Source organism: Poeciliopsis prolifica, unplaced genomic scaffold (genome assembly GCF_027474105.1).
Source record: "Poeciliopsis prolifica strain line A6 unplaced genomic scaffold, Auburn_PproV2 SCAFFOLD013, whole genome shotgun sequence".
NCBI lineage: Eukaryota > Metazoa > Chordata > Actinopteri > Cyprinodontiformes > Poeciliidae > Poeciliopsis > Poeciliopsis prolifica.
Window position 1 is genome coordinate 1,339,102 of NW_026562388.1, and position 18,849 is coordinate 1,357,950.

At 41.4% G+C, this 18,849-nt stretch overlaps 2 protein-coding genes across 4 annotated transcripts; both read left to right on the top strand.

Moving 5' to 3' along the window:
- Window positions 1-119: 119 nt before the first annotated feature.
- rtf1 (RTF1 homolog, Paf1/RNA polymerase II complex component) lies at window positions 120-10,776 on the top strand. Of its 3 annotated transcripts, none has more exons than XM_055038695.1 (18): window positions 120-464; window positions 2,759-2,869; window positions 2,978-3,128; window positions 4,103-4,304; window positions 4,397-4,511; window positions 4,707-4,821; window positions 5,209-5,344; window positions 5,435-5,612; window positions 5,746-5,828; window positions 6,586-6,673; window positions 6,784-6,891; window positions 6,980-7,057; window positions 7,156-7,277; window positions 7,494-7,551; window positions 8,141-8,218; window positions 8,574-8,678; window positions 8,988-9,102; window positions 9,857-10,776. In XM_055038695.1, the coding sequence occupies exons 1-18, from the start codon at window positions 381-383 to the stop codon at window positions 9,961-9,963; spliced, it is 2,034 nt and encodes a 677-aa protein (XP_054894670.1). In that variant the 5' UTR covers window positions 120-380; the 3' UTR covers window positions 9,964-10,776. The 3 variants fall into 3 exon arrangements, with proteins under 3 accessions (XP_054894670.1, XP_054894671.1, XP_054894669.1); XM_055038696.1 differs by having other exon boundaries at window positions 4,397-4,496; XM_055038694.1 differs by having other exon boundaries at window positions 121-464; window positions 4,397-4,514.
- An 895-nt stretch (window positions 10,777-11,671) lies between these two features.
- Window positions 11,672-18,523, top strand: golga5 (golgin A5). Its single transcript, XM_055038821.1, has 13 exons — window positions 11,672-11,889; window positions 13,256-13,909; window positions 14,303-14,515; window positions 14,602-14,821; window positions 14,912-15,035; window positions 15,127-15,330; window positions 16,282-16,452; window positions 16,530-16,658; window positions 16,754-16,852; window positions 17,008-17,230; window positions 17,346-17,445; window positions 17,522-17,585; window positions 18,080-18,523. Exons 2-13 carry the CDS (start codon window positions 13,264-13,266, stop codon window positions 18,155-18,157), a joined length of 2,271 nt encoding a protein of 756 aa, XP_054894796.1. The 5' UTR covers window positions 11,672-11,889; window positions 13,256-13,263; the 3' UTR covers window positions 18,158-18,523.
- The last annotated feature ends 326 nt before the right edge of the window (window positions 18,524-18,849 follow it).

An 18,849-nucleotide genomic window follows, 5' to 3' on the forward strand; every position in this document is an offset into this window, starting at 1 on the left:
TGTGAAAGTCACGTGGTTTTGTAACAGCGGCCTTAGTAGTTCTTGAACGTAGCTCTGTTGCACTGTAGATTCCCGTCCTGACTGGCGCATTCACTAACCTTTAGTTCCCCTTTCTGTTCTCAGTGTCCTTTTGTCCGTGTGTGTTTTTTTTCTATTACAAATATTTTTAAAGCTTTCAGAATACGAAATGAATGTAGTAAAATGACACATTTTGTGTTATTTCCTTAATTCTTTCCAATATATACACGCTCTTGGTGTAAAGCCATTGTGCGCGCATGCTCCGTCCTGCCTTTGAACCCAGAAGACAAGTAGCATCAGCGGCTAATCTCAACCGCTTTGACGACACAGGCGCAGCTAGCAGGTTAGCCGCGTAGCAAATCATGGTGAATGTTAAGAAGCGGAAAGTTCGAAACGTGATTGACTCTGACTCTGAAGACAGTGCTAGTGATGACAATTTAGACCAGGTAGGTCCAGTTTTTTCTCCTTAAATTGTCCCCAATGGCGGGTTCTCTAAGTAGTCAACAATTTGGGATGAAGCTAGCGGATGCTAATGGGTTACGCTGTGTTTGGCCTCGCTTGAACAAGCTGATACTGGGCCTGTCTCACTTGTCCCCTTTGCATAACATAATGCTATCCATGACCCTACTGTGTATATACACCATATATCATAAGTAGAAAGTGCTTTGGGCTCTTGTGCGTCTTGGAAGCAGGCTGTCGAGGCTAGCAATGGTTGCATAATGCTAGTAATCATGCAGTCTTGTTAGCGCGCCATACACCTTCCTAATGGTTTCCAGTCTTTGGCTGGCTGTCTCTGTGTCTGCGCGCGGACGAGCGGGGGTGTTTGCTTGTTGACGGACTGGAGGGGATCGTGGACAATGTTCGCATTCAGTCTGCCGTGCAGAGCTCGGGTTTGGTTGAGCGTGAACCCTATCTCCTGGATGACGTCATGGGCTCAGAGCTGAAGTTCTATTTCGGTGATGTTGATAAACAAGCGCAGGCAGCCGAACGTGACAGCAGCGAGAGCTGGACGTTCATGCAGAGAAGCCCTAAAAGTACCGTGTTGCATTCCTGCTTAAAAGCAGAGAACTGGCGTAAAATGCCCGGTCAGTCCAAGTTCATTCACACTCTCGCTCTCTAAATGACTCACAGCAGGAATAGGAATGTTAGCAACTTTTCCCATCACAGAAAACCAAATGTAGAATTGGTCAAATCAATTAAATCATAGTGGTTGAAGTAAATGCCAGTTTATGGGAGTTTTATTAAGTCTGAAGATGAGAAGGGTGATACAGAATATTCTTCCTTCATGTAAATAGGCACATTTGCTTTCCTTTTTAAAACATGTTGACTTTTATAGCTAGATTTGGAAGTTAAAATAAAAATGATTAATTGTGCATAGAAATCTTATTTTTTACGGATCAACCAAACACGCTTTCATATTTTGTGTTTGCTTTAAAACATGAGTTGGCTATACACAGATCAGTAACATATTGTCCAACAGACACCAGGTGAAACAATTTGGCAGATCTGTCTGTTGTTAACAGAGCCAAGTCAGCAGCCAATTATAAATAATTGACAGCGACCAGCAGCAAAAGCAGAATTTTATTTGTGTGTGGGCAGTGATACCATGCAGGTTTGGTCACATTCTCCCTGTTCAATAAGCTTTGAGCTTTCTGCTGTACAGAACTTGCATGCAAATACTATTTTTGTAATGTATTTATTCACTTTAAAATAGATCCATTTGCTGATATAGAGAGTACAATCAGCAGAGGTATCAGATTTCTACGTTGATTTTCTCCCAGAAGTTAATCTGTTAAAGTTTCTTGTACTCATTTTATTCCATAAAACCACCAGAACGCTACAGTGTATCTATCAAAACAAAGATAAGTAAAAGGTATCAGTAACGTATTTGTAAAAAGTGCTTTATGGTGGTAAAAAAAAATGGATAAGCAAACGTAAAGCCTTGAGAAAATTAATACTGAAGATTTTTTTTATATACAATATTACAAATAAAATAATGAAATTCCATTTGTAAATGAAGGAATTGATTTATTATTCAATAACAGCATTCAGTTAGCCAACCTTTAAATATTCTGTAGCAAAGGATGAATCCGCAGATAAAAACAATGACCTCTGACATTCACATGTGAAAAGCTTTTTCTGCTTCACTTAACATTTACACAGTGTGGGAATGATCTGCTCTTTTTTTTCTTTTTCCTTAATAGAATTTTAAAAAAATTGATTTTGAACCAGGTGAAGCAAAAAGTGCCACTTGAGGAGTTGTATATAGAAAATATTTACACACAAAATGTTTTGTTTTTTTTATCTGAAATGCAAAATGTGTGGATTTTTTTTGTACACATTTTTCTTAATTATTGCTTTGCATATGTTGTTAATTAAGCAAATGACCGATTTTGAGACTGTACATTCTAGTTAACAATTATTCAGCCACTGAATTAGTTGACGATTATTTCAGTAGTCGATTCATCCAATTAATTGCTTCTATTCTATCATCTAACTTTGTTCTTTTAGCTAATGGTTGAATTAAATTGTGCATTTACAAAAGGCTCTTGAAATGTTATTATGACTCAAGATTTAATAAAGACAGAGGTGTTAAAAAACGTGTTCTGTTAAGCTTGTGTATTGATGACTGATATTTTTTACCATCTTGTTCTCACTCCGTGTTTGTATTTTTTTTTTTTAAATCACATCAGCTTCTTGTGTACAACATAAGCAGCTGTCCTCTGCGTTTTCCCTTCAGGAGTTGTTGTCCTTGGCGAAGAGGAAGAGGGTGGACTCAGGCGAGCAGGAAGAGCCTGTGAACAAACCAGCAGCGTCCACAGACTCCGAGACGTCCGACAGCGACGATGAGGTAAGGCAACCGGACCCGACGGAACGGACCAGAACCTGGTCGTTTCCAGCTGTGGAAATGCAAAACACCTTAAAGTGAGACTTGTTTTTGTTTTTTTCTGCAACTTAGTGGACCGTGGGCGGCACCAAAGGCAAAAAGAAGATTAAGCCGGGGAAAGGTTCTGAAAAGAAGAGCGCCACTAAAAAGAAGGTCAACAAGGCCACGGCGTCCGGCAGCTCCGATGGCGACAGCTCAGCGGACAGCTCCGCTCCCGAGGAGGGTAGGACTCGCCATTTTAGAAAATCCGCCCACACAGAAAGTCCCGATGTTTTAAGAAAACACAGAACATTTCTAATGAACTCCAGGATGGCTACGACCAAGATGGCTGCTTCAAAATCTTCTCTGTTGTAGCTAAACACCAGTTCCATGGAAATACTCCAAATTGTGATTTCTTTATGTTCTGATGATTACATATCACTCTGGTGATTACATGGTGCATCCTAAAGCAGTCTTCCGTCGCATCGACTCTCTTATAAAACATAAAACATTCAGAATGAATGAAAGTCACTACGGTTTGAGATTTGGCCACTTTGCTGCCTTTGACCGCTTATGAGAAACGATACAAATGTCATCATTTTTAAAAACGATACAAAAACAAACGGCATTGTACATTTTCTCTACTTTGCTTCAATATCGCAATGATTTTAACTCGGAAACCCAGTTCCTCCATTACCAAGAACCTGCAAATGGGAACGTCATGGTAACAAATTTTGCCGGACGAACAACTGTCCCAGAAGTTATTGCGATAAATGGTAACATTGCTGTTTTGAGACCATTTTCTAGTGATATGACGGTAATGGCATAATAGTGCGAACAAAAAACATTCTCAAAGATCCGTAAACATTAAATTCTAATAAACATTTAACACTTGAACTGGAAGATATTTTAAAAATTCCAAAATAAATAAAAGAACAGAATCAACAAATGAGTTATTTATAAAGTCTCTGTAAACAAAGTTATCCTTCAAACAAAAAGGGCTGATTGAGACCAACTCTGGGTCATTTCGACACAAATTAGGTTAAAAAAAACCCCTCAATTTTACGACATGAAACACCATGCAGTACAAAGTCATAGCATTCATTCATCAAATCTGAACGAACTGAGATGCTGTATGTATTTCTTTTCCCCTCAGGCGAAACCAAAAAGTCAGAATAACGACTTGGTAACATGTTCTCCCTTTTCCTTTTCTTGTAGGCGAGGTTTCAGATTCAGAAAGCAACAGCTCGTCCTCCAGCTCCGACTCGGACTCCTCCGAAGACGAGGTGTTCAAAGACGGTTACGACGACGACCTGATGGGCGACGCCGAGGACCGGGCGCGCCTGGAGCAGATGACTGAGAAGGAGAGGGAGCAGGAGCTGTTCAACAGGATCGAGAAGAGAGAGGTGCTGCGGAGACGGTTGGTGATCCTGCAGCGAAACACAAAGCCGGGCGTGTGGAGCATTTCCGCGCTCCTGTCCAAAAATGTTCAGCTGATTCTTTGTCCCAAAGGTTTGAAATAAAGAAGAAGCTGAAGACGGCAAAGAAGAAGGAGAAAGAGGAGAAGAAAAAGAAGCAGGAGGAGGAGCAAGAGAAACGGAAACAATCTCAGGTTCAAGACACTCAGGTGGTGGGTCCAGATTAATAATGACGAACAGACCTCCTTTAGGTCCTACTTTTATGGGTGATGCTAAAACTGAGTAGCGTATGATCCTCTTTCGTTTGTTTTATTGAAACTTACTTGTAAAAATTTAATTTGTATCGTCGTTCTGCTTTTTTTTTTTCTTTTTTCCTTTTAATTTGTGCTTACACTCCTGTCCAGGTGTCCATGTCACATAACAAGGAAAGGCGATCCAAACGTGATGAAAAACTGGACAAGAAGTCCCAAGCCATGGAGGAACTGAAAGCTGAACGTGAGAAGAAGAAAAACAAAACGGGTGAGTTTGAGCTGATTTTTTTTTTATCGTAATATTTTGTGGCGCTGTTGTGATAACGATACAAGTGACCATAAGAAAGTATTTATTACACATTTTTATAGGTATAACTGTACTCTTTACTCTGACACAAAAAAACTGAAATCTTTTCACTTCTTAAAAACCACCTGTTATTAAAAAAGTGGGATTTAACCTTTTCTTTTCAAAGATATTTATATTTAGTGACATTTGTTGACGCTCTCATTGAGCAAATGACAAAAGTAACAATACGGAAAGTTTTGAAAATGAATCGGAATTTATTATATCACGATAAATCAAAATTCTGATCACAGTAAGAAATGTATCACGATAAATGGCAAACGAAGCGATAAACGGCCATCACCTCCGCAGCCGAACTGCTGGCCAAACGAGAGCCCCTCAAGACGAGCGAGGTCTACTCCGACGACGAGGAGGAGGAGGAAGACGACGACAAATCGTCGGTCAAAAGCGACCGGAGCTCACGCTCGTCGTCTTTTGACGAAGACGAGTGAGTGTTTTCGGAGCGAGACGCTCGTCCCTCGGTGCTCGTCCCTCGGTGCCCTCGCACGGATTCTCAAACTTGTTCTCCGTCCACCAGGAAAGAGGAGACGCCGCCGAAGTCGCAGCCCGTCTCCCTCCCGGAGGAGCTCAACCGGGTCCGACTGTCCAGACACAAGCTGGAGCGCTGGTGCCACATGCCCTTCTTTGCGAAGACGGTGACCGGCTGCTTCGTGAGGATAGGGATCGGGAACAGCAGCAGCAAACCGGTCTACAGGGTGAGCTCTTCTCTTTGGTCGCTCTTCCACTGGACACCAATTGTGCAGCTTTATTTTTAATTCAAAGTACTTTTTCTGAAGCAAAGTTATTGTTTTTTTTTATGTGATTTCTGTCCTCTCTAAATGTCTAAAGGTTGCTGAAATCGTGGACGTAGTAGAAACGGCAAAAGTTTATCAACTTGGATCAACGCGGACAAACAAGGGATTACAGTTGAGGTAAAATTTTGAAAGATATTTAAAAAAAACCCCCCAAAAGCAGCAGTTTGCAAAAGGCTTTGTATTGACGAAGTTCTTTCTGATTTTGTCATGTTACAACTACAAACCTAAGTGAACTGAGTGATGGTTGTCCAAACATTTTACATACACAAAACTTAAAAGTTTAATGCGTTTCTATTCAGGGATTCCTGCTGTAAATTGCAAACAGGAGTTCTTATGTCTTAATGTCAGCAATGGGTTTCTTCTAAACCACATCAGAACACGGTTTATGGTTCATAATTGAATTGTCCTATTAAGACCTGAGAGATAAGTCTGTGCAGCTCCCTCTGAGTCACCAAATTATTATATTTTTATTTGTAGATAAATAAATGATCAATTGAAACGTGTTAACCTATTTTTTTCCCTACTGCACAATTTTGCAATTTAATCATAAATATTCATGTAAAGTTTTGTCAGTTATCCAACTCGGATGCACAATTCTTTTAATCAGATTTTACTGCGTTTCATTATTCTGTAAATTTCCCCTTACTGTAAAGTTTCTTATTCCTATTTTTTGTGTTCACATTTTTACCTTTGCTTCCATTTGCCTGCCAATTTAGTGTGGAATAAACAAAATCACAATAAAATTCACTGAGGTTTGTGAATGTGATGGGATACAAATGTGCAGCTATTAGAAGGATAGGGATTTCATTTGAGACATTTGATGAACCTTGTTCTGTTATTGTGCTTTATCCTTCTCGTTGTAAATCTCCTCTAGGCATGGGGCCGACACGCGGGTTTTCAGACTTGAGTTTGTATCAAATCAAGAGTTCACAGAAAGTGAATTCATGAAATGGAAGGAGGCGGTAAGCGCTTTTGGAAAATCAAACCATGTCAATTTACGGAAAGGGATGAAGGAAATGAGACCCTCAATATGTTTTCTGCACTTTTTTTTGTGTTTCTTTCTGTCTTGCAGATGATGGTCGCTGGGATGCAGGTGCCAACTCTTGATGAAATCACTAAGAAGGAACAGTCAATCAAAGAAGCTATGAATTACAAGTTCAACGATAAAGACATCGAGGACGTGAGTCGGTTTCCAACGGTGCTGGCGGACTTTCGTTTGGCGTTTCCTGCAGCGGACTGAAACACCCACCTCGCTTTTCTCTCCGCAGATTGTCAAGGAGAAGGACAGGTTCCGGAAAGCACCACCTAATTATGCCATGAAGAAAACACAGCTACTTAAAGACAAGGTGGAGTAAAATGAGAAACAACCATGTGCGACTTCTAATTCTATTTATTATCTTCACAATTACCTTTGACTCTTTTTTTTTTCTCCTTTTGACTGAAGGCTATGGCAGAAGAAAATGGTGACGGCGAGAAAGTAAAAACTATCCAGGATGAGCTGAATGAGCTTGAGGAGAGAGCTGAAGCACTTGACAGACAGAGGACCAAGAACATTTCAGCTATCAGGTGAAATCACAACCAATTAAAATGCGACAGAAAAAAGTTGACAAAGATTTCCAAGATCGTCTTTTTAAACGCTGAACTGACATATTTTCTGTCGTCAGGTGTCTTTTTTCCCCCCCAGTCTTTCAAGTGACAGCAACAGAAAACTTGAGTCTTATTAAGCCAAAGGTGACAAATATTCAGTCCACGTTACAAACTAACCTGTTTTTTGTCCTTCAGCTACATTAACCAGAGGAACAGGAGCTGGAACATTGTTGAGTCTGAGAAAGCACTTGTGGTAAGCGTCCAGCTACGCCGTCGAAAATAAACTCAAAGATTATCAGGAAATGGTCACATGACACTGGGTTATGAGGAAGTATTGTTGTTTCTTTGTACTCTATGCCATATTGTCAGCATGAGGTCTAAAGTATGACAGTAAGAATGGGTAGAACAGTGAAACCAATGGAGTTCAAGGTAGCATTAAATGCATGAATGTTAAAGTCCCCAGCTGTAGTCGTCTTACCAGCTTTAAGCACTAAATCTAAGATAAAGTAAAAATTGACATTTAGAGCCCAGTAGATGACAAAGAAGAAAACAAAACAAAAGTTGCTTCAGTGCAGTGGTTCCCAAAGTGTGTGGCAAAAAAACAACAACAAAAAACAGTTGCATGGTTGAACGATGTGTGTGCCCAGTTGATTTTTTTTTTCTTTTCCTTTTTTGAGGGGGATTTTATTGTAATCCACAAGGGGCCCAGAAAATCTTTGGGAGCCACTGAATTAGTGCTTAACGCTGCTCTTCCAAACGTTTGAAGCATTTTACATGGTTCAGGAGAAAATATGTTTCAACTATTAAAGTTTAATTCCTTTTTCTTTTTTTTTTCCTTTCAGGCCGAAGGGCAGAATTCCAAAAACCAACAAATGGACCCCTTCACTCGAAGGCAGTGCAAACCCACCATGGTGTCAAACGTACGATTTCTATAATAGAACTCACTGTCTTTGATATTTCACCTCATATTTCTAACTAAGTCCCTCAATCTGACTAATAAAAATATCGGGTGTATGTTAGAGCAATGCAATTAAGATATTTTTTGACGACGCATATAAGATTTTGCTGTTCTCTGTCCTTTTTTCTAATTTTCTTTTTATAAATGACCAATGGTAATACAACAAGCTAATCTTTCCTGGTTCATTAGTTAGGCTATCTGCTGGGTTGCTAACTCCCAAAAACATGTAGCTTGTCTTTAAAACAAGCTATGTCCTATTTAATTTCTGGAACTGACTTTTTTTCTTCTTATTCTTCTTCTTCCCTTTGCTCCTTCAGGCCAGGGATCCGTCGGTCCACGCAGCTATTCTTGCTCACCTGAACCAAAAGTATGGGTCAGGGTCAGGAGGTGTAGATCCCACTAGCACAGAGAAGAACAAAGTGGTAAGGAGAACGAGAAATGTCTTCTTTCCTTTTTCTCTTGAGGAAATGTGATTATCTTTTTAGTTGGATGACTTTAAGTGAGATTTGTTCAATGGTTTTATCGTTTAATCCAAAATGAATTCAACTGATAAGCATTTTTGTTTTTGTTGTTGTTTTCAAAACACAGCATCCCATTTTTTGTTGTTGTTTGGAGAACTCTGATGATGTTCTAGTCATGTAATAATGAAGTATGAAGCCATCAGAACCTGCCCAGCCCATTCAAACATCTTTACCTTGAGCTCTTCTTTCTCTTTACTCATTTTGCTGCAGGGCCCAGCAAACCCTAAAGACAAAGATGTCCCCAAACCAACCACTGACCTCTCAGAAGACTTGTTTAAAGTTCACGATTTTGATGTTAAGATTGATCTGCAGGTCCCCAATGCAGGTGAGGTGGTTTCTGCTATTCATGGTTTGTGTTGAGGGTCAAAGCCTTGCAGATTGTTTTGTGTTTTTTGTTTTTAATCGTGATTTTAGGCGCTCGGTTTAAAAAGTAGCAGTCTGCTTTGTGAAACCTCTAATTAGTCTTTTGGGTGAATGTCTCTACCAGTTTTTCATGTCTTGACACAAACATTATTCTCCTTTCAAAGACTTGACACAGATTCTTAATCGTACTAGTGTCAGGACTTTGACTGGACCATTCCAACACATAAATGTTTATTTACTGGACATAAATCCGAACCGTTCCATTAGCCCAACACTGAAAAGCTCGAGCTTTAGAGTTTAGTTAGAATTATGTTTTTTTGTCAGCTGCAGACGCATCATTGGCTACAAATGTTATTAGGGAATAAAATATTAATTTTCTCATTTTAAAAAATGAATCGAGTGCTTTCTTTATCTGCGTCTTTTAATGCATGTCTAATACAGTATGGAAAAGACTTGAGATTAAATAAAAAATCAGGAGAAAGTTTCACTTTGTTTAGCCGATGAGTTGATTAATCATCAGAACAATTGATTAATCAATTTGCCACACTCTAGTTGGAGCTCGAGTTGGTACACAAGTGGAGGCCGAACGTCCATCGGCGTCTCGAGTCTTCCACCAAAAATCCCAATAAACGCCGGATCGTTCGTGGTCGAACTCGGCAGAGTTCTTTTGCAAAGCGCTAGCTTGTAAGCCGACACACTGTCCTGTCTTCTTGCAGAAGCTAAATCTCTTTCGGTGAGCTCCAACGCGCTGCCGGTGAAGGACGGTGCTCCTCGCCGCTCCCTCAACCTGGAGGACTACAAGAAGAGGAGGGGTCTGATCTGATGGGGCAGCCCCTCACGCCGAAACCACATTGCATGTGCTATAGGTTTTTCTGAGAAAGCGTATGTGTGTTTGAGTGAGCGAGCGATGGAGAGAGAGGGCGTGTGCGTGTGTGTGTGTGTGCGTGAATGAGAGAGTCCAGGAGAATGTTTGTTCATCCAAACAGAGGAATTACTGATGGAACAAATGCAACAAGGATCACTGTTGGAAGAAACATGTTTAAATAACTGTTGTTCTTGCATTAGCTCCAAACCAGCTGGTGTATCAAGGAGTTGTTTTAATTTTTTTTATTTCTTTTGCTTTTTATTTAACCTCCTTTTTTTCCCCCTCCCACTCATAAAGGCAGCACATTCGGATTATTACCTTGGATAAGGACACTATCTTAGAAGACTTTGGGTTGTTGTGTTTTCTTATTTACTGGACATCTGGTGGAGGTCAAGCTTGCCCTCTCCAGCAGTTGTATATCTTTTCCCTGCCATAAACGTACAATCATCTGCAGTCCTCCCCGCAGTCCATCCTGGAGTCGGAACAAGTCTCGGAAAACACGTGAGCCCGGACTCTTTAGGTCTTCAAAAATAGATTTACAGAGGAACTATTTTTCTTTAGCCTGGTTATAAAGGTGAAGCTTCATTTCTCTTATCTTGTTTGGTTGTTCATGGCACTAACTCTCCCCGTGCTCCCCTGCTGTGAACTCCCAGAGCAGATTCTCCATGTTATCGATTGTGTCAATAGTAAGTTCTTGTATTGATGTGGCATGCCATGTAAATATGCATTTTCAAGTGAGTGCGGAAAAGAATAAAGAGGCACTGTTTCATATCTGCCGTGTCCATTTGTTTGCTAATACTGAACGCCAACATCAATTAATTCAAATAAAAAAAAATCAGACAAAAATAACTATAGTCTAATTAATTCTTCAGTGATAGCATTATTAATATTAAGCCATCTACTGTTTTCCCATTCCTTCCTACTAAATGTGTTTTTTTTTTTTGTCGTTTTGGTATTGAAAAGTAGTTGTATGTAACCTTCCAACCATTAGGAAGATGATGTTAAAAAGTTTTTGTTTAAATAAAGCTTCATTCTGAAAACAAAGTCTGACATTTTTAGAGCAAAATGTGATTTAAAAAATTATTAAAAAGAAACACTGGGAATACCTTTATTATGGGTATTATAACCCAGATGTTTTATGTTAAGTGACCTGTAGCAGTTTGAAATCAATGGATGAAACTTGTGCGACTACACGGAGCAGTATTTAATTTTATTTATTATTTTTTTAGAGTACAGACATTAAAATTTTTTAACCCAGACCAACTACACTGTTTTATGATCTACTTTAGAATATGTCAAATGTGTTTACTGACACTATCAGATTAGGTTGACTCCTTGCTTATTTTATTAATGCCATCAACTAAATTACTGTTTGTTTTCAAATAAAACTAATATTAGAAATGGAGCACACTCAGAATGCATTATAAGTCATACACATTTCCACACAAAAAAAAACATTCAACCCAAATACCTGAGAACATTTGTTTTCATTTCGGTGTATTTTTTTTAATTTGGTTTGTATTTTGTTAAAACCCCAGTATTGCAAATTCTTGCTTCATGGCGAAATTGTGTTAATATTGCCACTGTATGTTTCTCAAAGGCGCATATATTGTACTACGCCGCCAGCCGGTGTGTTCAGAAGGCGTCTCCTCTCCCAATATGGCGGACGAGTTGACGTGTCGCTGTAGCGACCTGAGAAAGTGGGCCATTTCCTGGAGCAGTTCCTGGTCCACGTATTGAGAGGCTCACATTATATCCTCTCTGACAGATAATGACATTTGACTATGTTCATCCAACTGGACGCCCCTTTTCGTGTCTAACCAATAAACCTCGACGATTTCCGGGAGACTGGAGACCCAGTGAACTTCGGCGTTTTATCCCACGGTACGTTTGAAGATTGAATTTCTGATTTTAGCTAGCTAGCTAGCTAGCCCGTTAGCTTGAGCTGGGATAGAGCTCTCAAGTACAAGTTTGACAGTTTGTGGCACAGCAGCTAATGATGCGTTTCACCATAATTATTTTTCCCTTTTCATGTATTTCTGTCGCTTTTCATCATTGGAAATAGGCAAGGATTAAATTGGTTAGCATCTTAGCTGTGGAAGAGTTCTGGCTGAATGCCTTTACAAAACAAAATTTGAAAAATCTTCAGCTAAGACAATGAACTGTTTCTCATTTGCACTTCTCTTGTTAAAGTTTTTACTTGATGAAAGCGCAAAACATCTGCATTATGTCTAACATTGGGAGATCTTGATCCTGCCTGTTAGTGCAGTTCAATTATTTACATGCTCTATGCCAAGTATTCAATCTAGCTGGGACATTTTGAAGCCACAAACTTAAGTGTACTTAATATTAGACAATAAAAAGAGTAAAAACATTTAACGAAAGGACAGTGATGCACGGGTTTAAACGTTTTAGCATGAAATCTGTGTACTTAACATGTACTTAATGTGTACTTAACATGTACATGTAAAAGTACATAAGTCTCCTGAAATAAAATCTAGTGCACCTCCAGTTGAGAATCTGTTGCAAGAGCTGAAACGTTGATTTCTGTAGCTGCTGTACATCTGACAGGACCTGAGTGAAACATTTCACTCTAGCTGTGCGGATACATGACTGCACAAAATACTGACTCAAGATGAGCTGCAAATACAAGTGCGCGCCGCACTTTTCAGATCTTTGGTTGTAAAATTATGTGTTTGTATCTGACATAAAATCCAGAGAAAATGTATTGAAGAGTTTTTTTTTTAAATGAGAAAAGGAAGCTTTTAACTAAAGTTGACTGATGATTTTATTAATTGATGAATCTATCTGATGATTAATTGGATACAAAATTTACACATTCTGTAGTTTTTTTGTTTTGTTTTGTTTTTTTAATAAACTACTTAGGCGTTTTCCATGCAATATTAGACATGAATTAAAAGAAAGAAATTAATAATTCAATTCCTGGAGAATTATTCCTTAAGAATATAAAAATTTTATTGCCTAAAATACATTAGCAAAGTATTCCTTTAGTGGATTTGAACCAGGTGAATTCAAAGAGGTTTATCTTAAATGTTAAATTTATATACATTTTTGTTCATTTCGGTTCATATGTTGTTTCAGCAAATGGCCTTTTTTTTAGTCAATATACTCCGATTAATTGATTACTAAATTAGTTGACGATTATTTGAGTAATTGACTCGTCTTAATCAGTCCGATTAATCGTTTCAGGCCTAATGTTGAGTTTTGCTGTGTCTGCTTGCCGTTTCAGGTTCCAACATGTCTTGGTTCACTGATCTGGCAGGAAAAGCTGAAGACTTCCTGAATAAAGTGGACCAAGGAGCTGCTACCGCCCTGAGCAAAAACCAAGCCGCGGGATCCGCCTTCTCCTCGCCCTACGGAGAAGAATCTGCCGTCACCGACTACAATCCTGCTGCGTACAAGACGGAGAAACCTGTGGCGCACCATGGCTACCCGTCGTCTCGTGACGCGCCCGGCTACATCTCCGCCGCGGCCGGCAACGTCAAGAAATCCAGCGCCACTCTCCTCGCCGGGACAGCCAACGTGCCCAGCAACCCCTCCGCTTCTGGCCTCTCAAACCCCGCCAAGACCTCGGCTGGCTTCGTGAGGCCCAAGAAGAGCGAGCAGGACGTGAACGACGACATGCTCTTCGACTTCCTGAACAGCTCGGACCCTCCGGACAGCGGCAGCAGCAGGAGGGATTCCAGGAGAGAACTCGAGAAGGCTCCAGTCATGGAAGTCCAAAGCCGGACGCCTCCGCCTTCCGTTACCCCTCATGCCAACCTCTCGGCTCCGTCCACGCCCCCTTCCACTCGGGGGGTGTCGAGGGCCTCGAGCATGAGCTCGCTGTCGGCGCACAGCATCAAAACCTCGGAGGAAAATTCTGCTAAGGAGCAAAGTCAAGGTTGGAGCTTTGGGTTTTAAGTCCTCCATGATGAGAAGATTTAAGACACTCCAAGTATGGACGCAAACAATTAATCGACTTGGAATTAATTGCCAGTGAACAGTTTATTAGATTAAAATGTGTTCCAATCAATTAATTGACATCTTTTTACTCCGTCTATTAGCGTTGCAGTTTGTGCAATGTTCAAATTTAAAGATTTTGTTTTTCAATTGAGCATATTAAGAAAATCCAGCCCTTTCTGTTGCGGAAAGATATTCTGACCTCTTGATACAAGAAAAAACTAAAGCTTTTAAGGAACATAACTTTCATCTCTAGTTGGAGCTCAACAAGAACTCTGCTGTCATTAAGTTAACAGCTTCTAACCTTTTTCATCGTTTTTCCTCTGAACCGCAGACACACCCGAGAGCTCTGATTCTGGCCTGGCTCCTCCGCAGGAGTCCAGCAGGCCGGAGTCCAGCAGGCCGGACCCCGCCGTCCCCACAGAGGAACCGCAGAGCCAGGTCCTGTCCAGCCTGCGCCTGGAGAACCAACTGCTGCGCAACGAGGTGGCCTCCCTCAACCAAGAGATGGCCTCGGTCATCCAGCGAGCCAAAGACTTGCAAGACGGCGAGTTCAAATACGAATCGCACAGAGACCGTCGACGCGTCTCCCGTTTTTGTTGTTAAGAATTCGGTTTCTCCGTCTCCCTCCAGAATTGAACCAGGCCCGCCTGCGCGCCGACAAGCGTAACTCGGAGCAGTCGCAGACCGACCGCACGTTGAGAGAGCTTCGCTCGCAGGTCGACGACCTCACGGAGGCGCTCTCCGCCAAAGACGGCCAGCTGGCGGTCCTGAAAGTCCGACTCGACGAAGCCGATCAGCTGCTGAAGTCTCGCAGTTCTGCACTGGAGGAAGCACAGAAGGAAAAGTCGAGGTGCTGCCCTGGTGCCACTGTTTTAATATCAAAACTCGGTTTGATTTCGAATCGTCACCGTGGGGAATTATTTTCTTGATTTGTCTGTAGAATAATGCAGGATCACACAGAAGGCAGCAGCATCCATTCCCAAGCTCTGGAGAAGATACAGGAGAGGCTGCGGGAGGCGGAGCTCTCTGTCAGGAGGGAACAGGACAGCTACCGGCAGATGCAGGTGAACCTTTTTCCGCTTGTTGAGTTTGACGAATAGAGAAAAAAAAAAAAAAACCCCGCCGGCACTGAACGCCGCTCTGGTCTATGTGAAGAGCGAGTACGCCGAGCGGCTGGGCAAGCTGGAGGCCGAGCGGCAGACCCTGGCGGAGACGTTGACGGCGGCGGAGCGCCGGGCGGTGGAGGAGAAGGTCAGGGTCGACGACCTCCAGCACCAAGTGAGAAGTGCCAAAGCGGCGGCCGAGTCTGCCAAGCAGGAACTGCAGGACTACAAGCACAAGGCATCACGCATCCTACAGGTAACACTCGGCTTTGGCCTGGAAAGAAGAACAAAAATGGAGCACAGCACCCAGACCTGTCACAGTAAATAAATCAGTTAATTGTATATTAAATTAAAAAAACAACAACTTTCATTTGCTTGATTTATCGTTTTTCTCTCTCCATCTACAAAAACTGATTTTCAGTCTGGTGCTTTGGCCTCTGTTTTTTTTTTTTTTTTTGAAAGACAGTTTTGTTTACAAGACTTAATAATTCATTTTGTTGTTTCTGTTGATTTCTTTACTTATTTGGACTATTTAAGTTGTCTTCCATTTCCAGTGTTTAAATGTTCATTAGAATTTAATGACTATTAATCCCTGCGAATGTGTTCTCGCGTTATTATGTCATTACTATGTTACTAGAAAATGGTCTCAAATCAACAATGTTATCATTCATCACAATATGTTCTGGAATAATTTATCATCCAGCAAAATTTGTTATTGTGGCATTACCTCACATTAATACTCAGAAGGATTTTTTTTGTTTGTTTGTTTATTTTTGTCACTTTAAAACTACAAATCTGCCAGCATCTAGCAACTTTTATTTTTGTTTAGCAGCTTTTCTGGAGAAAAAAAATCCGCATCGGTCAGAATCGGAATCGACAGGTCGGGATTTTGAAGGATCGGCCAGAAAACTGCAATTGGTGCGCCGCTAAATTTAATGCAACGTAAAAACCTAAAGTAGTGAAGGCTTTTAAAAGGAAAAACGATGGATTCTGAAAAGCATCAACCTGTAAACTGTTGCTTGTGGACTTCATGGTCCTGGTTCTTTGTGAAATAGTGACAAAACTCAAAGCATGTTAAAATGCCCTAGTCAAAGCCAGGGCCTAAATTTTATTGTGGAACTGTGAAAAGACTGGGAAATCAGTGTTTGCCTGTGCTCTTGAGGTTCCTCTAAGCCATTCTTCATTCTGTTTGTGCTGTTCTGCAAAGTCCAAAGAAAAGCTAATAAGCAGCCTGAAGGAGGGCTCGGGTCTGGACGTGGGCGACGGCGGCGGGGCTTTGGCCTTGGAGATGGAGGAACTCCGTCATGAGAAGGAGCTCCAGAGGGAAGAGATTCAAAAGCTGCAGGGTCAGGTCGGCACGCTCCGGGCGGAGATACAGGCGAGTTCTCGCGTCCGGCAACAAGAAGGGCTGACAAGTCGCGCTACTTTTGCCTCACGCTCGTTCGATCCGTGTAGGATTTGGAGAACCAGGCCCTGGCAGAAGCAGAAGCATGGCGGGAGCAGCAGGTCCACCTGCAGGAGCAACAGGCCTTACAGAACCGGGCCAAGCAGGATTTAGAGGCCGAGGTGGAGCGCTACAAGCAGGTAAAGGTGGCAGTCGTGGCCGATATTCACATTGAAAAAAACAAAACGGTTATTTGTTTGGGCGGGAATGTTTCGACTGATTGCTGGTTATGCAGGAGCTGCAGTACCTTGAGGACGAGCAGCACCGGGCCAAAGTCAACCTGCAGAGCCGAATCAAAGACAGAGAAGATGAAATCCAGAAACTCAGAAATCAGGTCGGAGCCTCTTTAAAGTCACAGAAAGCATTAAAAAAGACACACAACAAAAACAGATTTCAGCCTGGTTAGAAATGAAGCATGTTTTATTGGCAACTGAGAAGAACTTTTTCTTCTGAACTCTTACTTGATTTAAATTTTGCTTTTTTTTTCAGCTGACCAACAAGACTCTGAGCAGCAGCAGCCAGACGGAGCTGGAGAATCGCCTCCACCAGCTGACGGAGACGCTGATCCAGAAGCAGACCATGCTGGAGGCCCTGGGCACGGAGAAAAGCTCGCTGGTCTTCCAGCTGGAGCGTCTGGAGCAGCAGCTGAAGAGCGCGCAGGGAGGCCAAAGCGGGGGCTCGTCCATCAACATGAGCACCCTGGAGGGTCCAGGTTAGACCTTTCATTAGTTGTATTTTTGTCAGCAGACATAACTTTGACCACTTTTTATTCATATTTAGACCTAAAATAGTTTAAATCTCCTGTGTTTGTTTTCTTCGGCGGCTAGGAACGCGTCAGAGAAACACGCCGGTGCTGTTCAGTGATCAGGACAGTCCGGGTGTGTACGGAAAAGTCCGGAAGGCAGCTAGTACCATCGACCGTTTCAGGTGAGCCTCCGTCCTCGTCTTTCCACGGTTATTTGAATCCTTCCTCCATTTTGACAACATTTCTGTTGCCTGGCAGCATAAGACTGGGGATCTTCCTGAGGCGCTACCCGATGGCCAGGCTTTTTGTCATCCTTTACATGGTGAGAGCTCGTTTTAACACGGAGCGTCGGTTCATCCGTCACAGTAAACGATGAATCGCGTGATAAATTGAAGTGGGCGCGATCATTTCCCTTTGGACAATATTCTTCAGAGAGATGCTCCCTTTTAATATTGTTGAAAAGCCGCCATTTTGAGAAATACTGCAAAGATTTGACACCCAGTGCGAAGTAGTTTGTTTGCGCTTCCTGCCACTTTTGCCTGTTTAAGCTGAACGATTGATTTATTCATTTATTTATTTTTAAATGCAATTTTGGTAACGATCTGTTTTAATTATTGCTGCTTTTTTTTTTTTGGAAATTTAAAATGTCTTCATGTTCCAGTGCTAAGTAAATGTATTTATTTGTATATGTTTGAGTGGGCATATAAAACAGTGTCAAAACAACAATATTGTTGGTTTACCACAATAATTTATGGAACAGCTTATCGTCTGACAATCCAAGTGTTTTAATCAACGCTTTTTGTTTTTTTCCTTCAGGCGGTGCTGCATCTGTGGGTCATGATTGTTCTTCTAACTTACACACCAGAAATGCACGGCAGCCCCGACGGAAGATAGTTGACAACTGGAACTTTCTAGATTTTTTTATGGCCTTCAACGTAAGGAGGCTGCTGGAAAATGGGCCCCGGGACCTGACTCTCCCTGTTTTGCACACACAACGCTGCGAACTGAAGACGTTTCCTCGCATTTCCTGTTGGGTTTCTTGGGCCGACGGCTGAGAGCGCAACATAAATACAGAGTGGTTACACTGTGTTGGTTTTGTTCTCCGCGTTAAACTTTCCTTCCACTCTACTCTTAAGAGATTGTATGCAACACTATGTAAAAACAGACAAAGGGTTTTAATAAATATGTAAGAGGAGAAAACATTGCGTTATTTCTTGGAGCTCCCTAAACTCACCCAAACCGATGGTTCTGGTTGCAGCGCTTTGCAAAAGCATTCGGTCATTTTCACATCATGTCTTCTTACAATCACAAACCTTTTCTTGTGTTTTAGTAGAATTTTAAGATCTTGTGATATAAAAACACCTCAATATGTTGTTGACATAAAGTCTGTTTTGTGATGTGAAGAACTTTGTCAAAATGAGCCTTTCTTGATGAAGTATAAGAGTCCTATACAGGAAGTTTTTTTTTTAGGTTTAAACTATCATGGACGTTTAAACCTTAAAAACCTTATTGTGAAGTTACAAAAGGTAAACTTCCTGCGTTGACGTGCTTTATTTACACATTGTGCTCACGTTGCACATAAATCC

Excerpts from the sequence above, each read along its gene's own strand:
- rtf1 (XM_055038694.1), top strand. The coding sequence starts at position 381 with ATGGTGAATGTTAAGAAGCGGAAAGTTCGAAACGTGATTGACTCTGAC. Across the intron at positions 4,515-4,706 it reads AGGTTCAAGACACTCAGGTG|GTGTCCATGTCACATAACAA; the intron begins GTGGGTCCAGAT and ends ACTCCTGTCCAG. Across the intron at positions 6,892-6,979 it reads ACGATAAAGACATCGAGGAC|ATTGTCAAGGAGAAGGACAG; the intron begins GTGAGTCGGTTT and ends TTCTCTCCGCAG.
- golga5 (XM_055038821.1), top strand. The coding sequence starts at position 13,264 with ATGTCTTGGTTCACTGATCTGGCAGGAAAAGCTGAAGACTTCCTGAAT. Across the intron at positions 15,036-15,126 it reads ACAGCTACCGGCAGATGCAG|AGCGAGTACGCCGAGCGGCT; the intron begins GTGAACCTTTTT and ends GTCTATGTGAAG. Across the intron at positions 16,453-16,529 it reads CGCTCCGGGCGGAGATACAG|GATTTGGAGAACCAGGCCCT; the intron begins GCGAGTTCTCGC and ends CGATCCGTGTAG.